Source organism: Populus trichocarpa, chromosome 7 (assembly GCF_000002775.5).
Source record: "Populus trichocarpa isolate Nisqually-1 chromosome 7, P.trichocarpa_v4.1, whole genome shotgun sequence".
In the NCBI taxonomy this organism is placed as follows: domain Eukaryota; kingdom Viridiplantae; phylum Streptophyta; class Magnoliopsida; order Malpighiales; family Salicaceae; genus Populus; species Populus trichocarpa.
Window position 1 is genome coordinate 4,692,275 of NC_037291.2, and position 9,942 is coordinate 4,702,216.

Here is a 9,942-nt window from a genome sequence, read left to right on the forward strand (position 1 = left end):
ACTGGACCACCACCTAGATAGTTATCCTATATAATATTATTTCTAGTAGAAGAAGTAATATCCTATGTTACTACCATCTATAGAGCATAAAAGATGTAGTGATAAGGTCATATTTTTCCATATTTTTCTGCAAGACTGACATAATGCCATATATTTCTAATGTATATCTCAATTTTGTCTTTCCATAATAGAGAAGTAATATCCTATTTTACTACCATTTATAGAGCATGAAAAGATATAGTGATAAGGTCATATTCTCCGTCTCCATGGAAAAACTTATGGTGTGGTGATAAGGTAATATTTTTCCATCTTTGTCTGCAAGATTGCTGTCTTTAAAGTTTCTCTAGTTACTGGTATAAAAGAGAATTAGAAGTTAATGATTCAGAATATGAAAATCTTCTTTGAAGGTTTGAGATTTAAGTTTGTTTCTCCCACAGGCCAGAAAAGCAATGGGTGTTGAAGATCAAGTGCATGTTCTAGTGGTTACAATGGCATGGCAAGGTCATATAAACCCTATGCTCAAGCTTGCGAAACGCCTTGTATCAAAGGGTGTTCATGTTACTATAGCCACTACTGAGGGTACTCGTTACCTCGCGACGCAAAAACCCAACATCCCTACCTCCTTTACCACCGCCGAAAACACCACAGTCAGAACCCCACAAATCAGTCTTGAGTTCTTCTCTGATGGCCTTGACCTAGAATTTGATCGCTTGAAATATTTTGACTCCTATATTGAATCCCTGGAGACAATAGGATACATAAATCTCTCCAATCTAATACAAGATTTCACAAACGATGGTAAGAAATTTTCTTGCATTATTAGCAACCCGTTTATGCCATGGGTGCCAAAAATTGCTACTAAATATGGCATTCCTTGCGCAGTACTTTGGATCCAAGCCTGCACTGTCTACTCTATTTACTACCATTACTTTAAGAATCCTAACTCATTTCCAACTCTGATAAGCCCACATGATCAGTTTATAGAATTGCCTGGGATGCCAAAATTACAGGTAAAGGATTTTCCTTCTTTTATCCTCCCTTCATGTTCTCACCCCATCCAAAAACTAGTTTCAAGTTTCATTCAAAACTTGGATGAGGTAAAATGGGTTCTGGGAAATTCTTTTGACGAACTTGAGGAGGAAGTTATTAAGTCCATGGCTTCACTCCATCCAATTTGTCCAATCGGTCCCTTGGTTTCATCATCTCTATTAGGACAAGAAGAGAGCATTAATGGCAGTGTTGATATGTGGATTCCTGAAGATTCATGCATTGAATGGTTGGACAAAAAACCACCTTCTTCAGTTGTTTACATTTCTTTCGGTAGTGTAGCGTCATTTTCGCAAAAACAAATTGACAACATAGCCATGGGATTGAAGAATAGCAATCGACCATTTCTTTGGGTGATTAAACCTCCGGAAAACACTGGTGGTGAATTGTCATATGATTTTCTAAAGGAGACCGAGGGAAGAGGTTTAGTAGTGGCATGGTGCCCTCAAGAGAAGGTGCTCATGCACCAAGCTGTGGCTTGCTTTATCACTCATTGTGGGTGGAACTCGACGCTAGAGACAATGGTTGCAGGGGTTCCTGTAATTGCTTATCCTGATTGGACAGATCAACCAACAGTTGCAAAACTTGTAACTAGCATGTTTAATGTGGGCGTGAGGTTGGAAGTAGAGAACGGAGTTGCAAGCTCAGAGGAGATAGAAAGGTGCATCATGGAGGTCACAGACGGACCGGAAGCTGCTAAGATACAGAAAAGGGCTTTGGAGTTGAAGGAGGCTGCGAAGAAAGCAGTTGCAGATGGTGGCTCTTCTGATGCAAATATAGATCAATTTATCAGGGAGTTCATTGAAAAGTAATAATAGGATGTCCTTATTTTTATTTTTTAATAACTATGTGGTTTTAGTTCCATATTTAAAATGTAGTTTCTTTTACTAGGTGTGCTTTTTTTTTTTTTAATTATACCTTCGTTCTTTATTTTAAATTTCAAGAAAACATTAATGTTTTTTTATATTTCCTTGTTTATGTTATATTAATATTAAAGTAATGTTCGTCTAAGATATCATATTTTATTACCTTTTTCCTAAGATATTAATAATAATTAATTAATTACTTATCATAATTAGCGAGAGGCTAATAAACATTAATCTTTTGAATTGATGATAATAAAAAATATTAATAATTGTTAATGTGTTTTTTTAATACCCATGAAGCATAATAATTTCACAATGGCTTAAAAGAAAAGCAGAAACTAATAAAAAAATGTTTGGAAACGTGGTGACATCCATATTTTTAAAAAATTAATTTTTTTTTTGTTAAAAATTAATATTTTTTATATGTTTTGGATCGTTTTGATGCGTTGATCTCAAAAATAATTTTTTAAAAAAAAATTATTTTCATGTATTTCGGTATGAAAAACATTTTTGAAAGCAACCGTAACCATATTCCCATACACACGCTTATAAAAAAACAAAATTCACAACTTATATGAGATTTTTTCCACACAATACCATAATTGAAAAGGGGAAAAAATCAGATAAAGGATACGAAAGATATTTACATGGAAGCTGTCCAATATATAACAGGAATAATCTCACACGAATGGTTGTAAAACTGTATTCTTTCATATTATTTATTTATTAGAATAGGAATATTTTTTTCTCAATAGTTAAATGGTTCAAAGACACCATTGGCAGGATCCCTATCCCTATGCTTTAGAAAAGGATTTCATCCAGATGGCACATGTTAGTTATTCGAATTTGATTTACGGAAAAAAAATTGTTCAAAATTTCTCTTAAATGTATTTTTTTTTATATCTATCAAAGATATTAGACGTGGTTTCAACTTTTATCCATAAAAACAAAGAAAAATGATAAATTGGAAACAATAGGCAGCAAAAATATATAAACTATAATATAACTTATAATTTATTATTAAATTTATATTTTATAAACATTAAAGTTTATATAATACTAGTTAGGGTACTAAAAGTTTATATTTTATAAACATCATGAGTTGGACTAAAATGTTTTTGAACATAAAAAAAATGTGCAAATATTTTTAATATATTAAAGTTTAATTATGTTTAAAAATTAACTTGAATCCAATTGAAGGATTTAATTAGGTTTAAATACTTAATTATTCTTTAAATGGGTCAAATTAATTTTATTAGGGATTTAAATACTGAAAAATTAAGTTTGGGTGCCCAATTTAGGCTTAATTGAGAAAATTAAAAGTTTAGGAGACCAAATTTAATTTTTATCAAGTCAATTGATTCAAATTAGGGGTATAATTTCAAGAAAATCAAAGTTTTGGAGGTCAATTATGGGTTAAATTGAACAAATTCACAGTCAATGATCATTTTGCAAAAGGCGTTAAACTATGAGGACTCAATTGATTGAAATCAGAAGTGAAATTGAAAAAAATTGAAAGTTTATTGGTTAATTGAGGGTCAAATTGCATAAATCCAAGATCAAGGAATAAAATAAAAAAGGCGCTGAAATCCGGGGATGACATTGAAGTTTGACAGGGGTAAAATTGCATAAAATTGAAAGTTTAAGATCAATTAGGGGTATAATTGAAAGAAATTAAAAGATGGAAGACCAAATTGAACATTGACCAAATTCATAAATTAAAACCAAAATGGCACCATTATGAATAGTAAAAAAAAGGACTAGACGACGCAACGTCTGGTAACTGTTCATCTTCTTCTATATTTTTCCTGAAAAAGCTGTTTGAGTGACTTTTCCCAAGTGGCCAACCTGACCATCCCCTTTCTGCAGTAACTCTTCTAGGTCATAATGGAAACTTTGAGTCAACGGTTGGGATTCTTCTAGGTCAAATCAAGGGCCAAGATTTGGCATCATTAAAGAAAAAATATCCTTCTTCCACCCCTATAAATAAAGGTAGATTTCATGGTTTGAGGGAGGAAGAAATCAGAGGCCAAAGTTTAACAAAAACCAACCTCTACCTCTCTTTTTTTATTCCCAACATCTTCTTTCCCTCTCTCCGCCACTACCATCACCTCTTGCATCTACCAAAGACAACCACCAACAAATCAACTCCTCCCCCAGCAACTTTATGACCGATAGCTCCTCCTTTAGTACCGTCATGGTTTAACGACAAAAATAACCACTGTCAACCTCTCATTCTTCTTCTCAACCGTGGTTCTCTTCTACTCCAACAACCAACGGTAGCCATCAACTCCTCCATCAACCTCATGTTAGCCTCCCATCACGACCAACCAGACCACTTGCAACACTTCTTAGCCCAAGTAGCCTCCCTCTTCTTCTTTTTTTCTTCCCCTCTCCTGCTTTCGCTGCATGTAAAAAATGCAAAAAATAGATATCATTACTAGTTTATGATTATCTGTTAGGATTTGGTCAAAATATCAAAAAAAAATTCACCAATTATTTTGTCCATATTAGGGTTTAGATTAGACTTTAATATTTAGAGGTGTAAAATTATACAGTAGAGTACACACCCTCAGGTATTAAAGATACAAAGTGCAAAAAAAATATGATGCTAAAATTTAGATTTTAGAACGGTTAGGATTTAGCCCAATAAGGTAGAGATTTCCTCACGAAGAGAGATTTGCTTTGAACCTTAGAAAAAAAAAACCAATGAATATAAACTTGACCTAGAAAAATAATAAAAAAACAAGGCAACTTATCTTAGGTAGGGTGCACTAGAAGTGATGTGTATTCCCTTTGCACAACCAGTCCTTTACCCAAACTTTTGCAGACCATAGGTTTTCTAGTAACTATCATACTAGGTGGCGACTCTTGAATCTTATAATCATAATTTTATGATTATACCCAAAATTCTTTCCTTCCCTAACACATTTCTTAGGAGGCATTTAGCGCGTCATTCAACGTCGCCCCGCGACAATTAATATTATTAATGTGCTCCTTTTTATTGGAATTTTTCTTACTAGAATAATTGTTTTTAAATAACACCTTATAAGAACAATAAAAGCAAATTTTAATATAAAAAACCATGTTTTGACAAATTTCACAGAAAAGAATAACATATTGCTTGTGTGTTGTCAAGTGGAACTTTTCATAATCTATTTTTCAATCAATGATAGTAAAAAATGATAATCACAACTAAAACAATGAATAAAATTATAGAGGAAAAATGTATTTTTTTTCCTTCAAAACCTTATTTTCTGATTTATATAATCGCTTTTTTGTTGTTTTGACAAAAAAAAAATTTTTATAAAAGTATAGTTTATTGAATAAAAAGTGACAATAATTCAAAAAAAAGTAAGACTTGTACTTTATTGTCATAGAATATCCATGACCACAAACATAAAAAAATTCTACATAATATGCTCACATATAATAATTGTCAAACAAATTGATGATATTAAAAAAATGCTAAAATGTTATCTGAAAGAAATATCAAATTGAATGATATATAAAGAAACACTATTTTAAATATAATTTAAATTATTTAAAACTAATTAATTTGATTAAATTTTATGAAAAAATAATAATAATTAATGGGTGTATAAAAAAAGAGTTTACTAATATTATAAAAAATTATTATAATCTAGACATCATCCTCATCGCATCATTTTCAAGAAAATGTTACTTCTCTAAGTCTTTTCTCCTAAATTAATTTTATGCATGATGTTAATTATCAAAATTATTTTATGAACATATTCATAAGTTATTTATTGAGAGACATTCATCAAAGTTAACGTCAGGCCTTGAATAAAAAGTCTTGCAACTTGATAATTTTTTTTATTTTCTTATATTATTATTTTCTATTTATTTTTAGTAAAAGATTATGTGAATGTTTTGTTGTGCTATTAACATAAAAGAAGTGAAAATCTAGTAACACTTCCATTACTATTGATATTATTAATTATGTCAATATTTACATTACATGTTGTATTTTCCAGGTTTGAAGAGTGATTCTTGTTTTATTTCATCTTCTGTTATCTAGACTAGGAATATTATATGTGTATTTTAAAACTATTTTGAATTTTGGGTAACTTGTAATGTAATGATAAACTCTTGATTTTGGATATATATATATATATATATATATATCTTAAGCTTTCTTTTGATGCAAATTGATGTTGTGCATTGTTATATAGCAAACTGTGATGTGGAGGTGATGATTGTTGTTATTAAGATCCATGATGATTGGATCAGAATTGAGGAATGAAATATAAGAGTATAATAGGTTTATGTCAATAACTTGAAACCTCCTGGTATAGGAGAGACTCTGTTGAAATTTCAATAGAATCTGTGATGGACTTATATATACAGATTGTAAAAAAATTCCATGTTTTAATAAATATGATTGTGTGTGTTTTGTCCCGGTATTTGGGAATGTTACATTTTGTGTGACGTGGTTACTATGCATGTTACTCATTTATTATTGGGGTGTACTTGACAATTACATAGAAAGGCTAAATATGATGGATGAACATATATTCTCTTGAAAATGATGTAAAGACTTTCACACTTATATCATTGTCACCAAAAACAAGTTTATCAAGATCAATTGAAGAAGAAGAAAAAAAGAGAAGATGAAAGTTCATAACAACCATATGACGATAAGAGCAAGAGTGAAAATAATGAGAGCATTGAAAGAACAAATTTGGCCAAGATAAAGAAAATTAGGGTTTCAGTTAAGACATGAGAGAAGAAAAAAGGGGTGAGAAAAGAATAGACTGTAGAAAAGATAAAGAAACAAGTTAGTTTTTATATGAAAGGGAATGAGGTTAAGAATGTTTATTTTTCTAACATGCCTGTGATTTTACTTGTGTATACGATAATATATTTTAATATTACTGAACTTGATACTTGTATTCCTAGTGTTTGTGTTTCTTTATTATGGGATTACAAAGATATTTTCTCTAATGAGATTCCTAGTGAGTTGCAACCTATTAAGGGGATTGAACATCTAATGGGCTATGAGAAGCTAAACTGTCGGCAAGCCAAATGAGTTGAGTTCATATAAATGTTCTCATGTGTGATAAAACTAAGTAAGGAAAGGAAAATATAATGGCTGATGCACTATCGTGAAGGTATGTACTTTTTTCAACTTTAAATGTTAAATTATTAGGATTTGAGAATGTGAAAGATTTTATATGATATAGATGTTGATTTTAGCCAATTTTATAAAATATATGAGGATTCAGTGTTTGACAAATTTTAAAGGTTTAATGGCTATTTGCTTAAACAAAAAAGATTGTGTGTGCCTAATTGTTCTATGCATGATTTGCTTGTTCGTTAAGCTAATAAGAGCGGTTTAATGAGACACTTTGGGGTTTGTAAGATTTTAGATGTTTTGCATGAACACTTTTATTGGTCTAAGATAAAAAGGGATGTGCGTATTTGTGATATGTGCATCACATATAAATAAGTTAAGACTAAAGTTCTACCTCATGATTTGTATACCCTTTTATTAGTATCTATGGAACCTTGGATTGATATATATATATATATATATATATATATATATATATGAATTGTTTTAGGTTTGTCTAGGTAAAGAAGGAGTAGTTATTCTATTTTTATGGTTATAGATAGGTTTTGTAAGATGACACATTTTATATCCTGTCATAAAATTAATTATACAATTAATATAGTGGGCTTATTCTTTAGGGATATAATCTGGCTTCATAGGGTTCCTAAAAGCATTGTTTTTTTTTTTATCATGATGTTAAATTTATTAGCTATTTTTTGAAGGTTTTGTAGGGTAAGTTGGAAACAAAATTTTTATTTTATACTACTTGTTATACACAAACAGATGGTCAAACTAAAGTAGTTAATGACTTTAACTACGTTGTTAAGAATTATCATTCAAAATAATTTGAAGAAATAGAAAGAATACCTATCATTCGTTGAATTCACATATAATAGGAGTGTGCGAAGTACTACTAATTATTCACCTTTTGAAATTGTTTATGACTTTACCTTTGGATGTGATTCCTTTACCTATTAATAAAAGGGTTAGTCTTGATGGCAATAGAAAAACACAAGTATTGAAGGCTCTCCATAAGAGTGTATAACGACAAATACATAAAAAGTATGAACAATATATGTTTAATGTTAATAAGCACAAGAAAAGGAGTTCTCTTTGAACCAGGTGATTGAGTTTGAGTGTATATACGCAATGAGAGGTTTCTTGAATGTAGGAGATCTAATTTGATGTTGAAAGGAGATGATCCATTCCAAATCCTTGAAAGAATTAATGACAATGCCTACAAAATGGATCTACCAGATAAGTATGATGTTAGTGCTACTTTTAATTATTTCTTTTTTTTTGTTTGATGTAAGTGATGATTTGAGGTCGATTCCTTTTAAGAATGGAGGGGATGATGCGATCTAAACTACACCATAGGATCTCTTAGAAGTTTCAAATGGGCTAATTACAAGATCAAAGACAAAGATGCTACATTTTTAATAAGTGATGATCAAACCTTAGTCAATTTCATCTATGTACAAGAGAAGTTTAATCCATCTATTTCATGGGCTAATTAATTTAGTCATTAGAGGTGGTTTTTGGGGTTTTTTTTCTCTAATGCATAATTTTACACTAACAAAGATAACTTTCAATTTAACTGTTGGATTGACCTGAAAGTTTTATAAAAAATTTCAAATGTTTTATTTTATATATGGTTAAAATTTCATCAAGAATGAACATCAAGAAGACTTTGCAATAAGGTTTAAAAGCTACTATATAATATTTATATTAGTTTCCTAGTTGATCTAGTATTCTTTTTTCCATTTTATTTAAAACTCTTTTATTTTATTTTTCATCCATGTTTAAGAAGTTTTTATCTAAGGTTATTTAGCTTGCTTTTAGTTTTTTTATTTTTACATACTTTGATTTTAACAATTATTATTACGTGAGAAGTTCTGCTCATACTTTTTAGTTATTTATTGAACTACTTTAACTTATCAAATAAGCATGGACTTGTTACAATAATCTTGTGCTCGGTACATGTTATTGTTGTTTCAAAGCTTAATCAAGGCATGCAATTTAGTTTTATTAGGAATTGTCAATTAGATTATGGATTTCTAGATCTTTATACCCGTAGGACTTTAATAATCACATTAAAGGAAGAAATTGAAAAAAAAAAGATAAAAAAACCCAAAGGATCAAGAAAAAAAAATAAGCATGGGCTTGTTATAATAAATCCTAGATGTATGGGTAAAAAAATTAAAAATTAAATGATAAAATTATAAAAATAAATAAATCAATAGATAAAATTGGTGGTAAAAAAACTCAAAGGGCCAATACAAAAGGACCCAGATGAAGTTGTTAATCAAATAATTAAAAAATATATTAATAATATGAACAATTAAACCTCCCTTAAAAAAAATTTATATATAATGTGGGAGAAAACTCCCCATTAATTTGATTTTTCCTTCTCTACCCTTTGCAATTCCTTCTCACTCAAGACACCGAGATTCCTGCCCTTTTTCAAGAATAAAAGTTCATTCCCACAATAATTTTCTATCATCTTGACTTGTGGATATTGTCTTCAGTCCACCGTTCCTTTTGGCACTCTGTGAAACAGGAAAAGAGGAATGATTCGTGATTGGTGCATGTAAATGACACGTAAACACCAACAATTTGGAACATAGACACTGTAAAGGAGGGGTTTGAATGGCATTGGTTGGTTCCATTCTTGTAGTATCCTCCTCCCACGACCATTGATGATACCTTTCTTCTCCAACCACTGAAATGGAAAAGGTATCGGTAATGACAACACTTCACCTACCGTTTTCCGAATTATAATTATGCGGCATTAAGTCTTTAATTTATTATTCCTTCTTTAATTTTAATATCCTTGCTGAGTTGCATCTTGCACTCTACACCTTTTCTCCTCCTGTTCCTCTCACCTCGAATGCTAGAGAAGTTAAATACTCAAAATATTTAGACCATGCTAAGTGATTGGAGCACGCAGAC

The 9,942-nt window shown here is 30.5% G+C and overlaps 1 protein-coding gene across 1 annotated transcript; it reads left to right on the forward strand.

Moving 5' to 3' along the window:
- The first annotated feature begins 308 nt into the window (after positions 1-308).
- Positions 309-1,905, forward strand: LOC18101168 (UDP-glycosyltransferase 84B1). Its single transcript, XM_006380621.3, has one exon. The coding sequence runs from the start codon at positions 450-452 to the stop codon at positions 1,857-1,859; it is 1,410 nt and encodes a 469-aa protein (XP_006380683.2). The 5' UTR covers positions 309-449; the 3' UTR covers positions 1,860-1,905.
- The last annotated feature ends 8,037 nt before the right edge of the window (positions 1,906-9,942 follow it).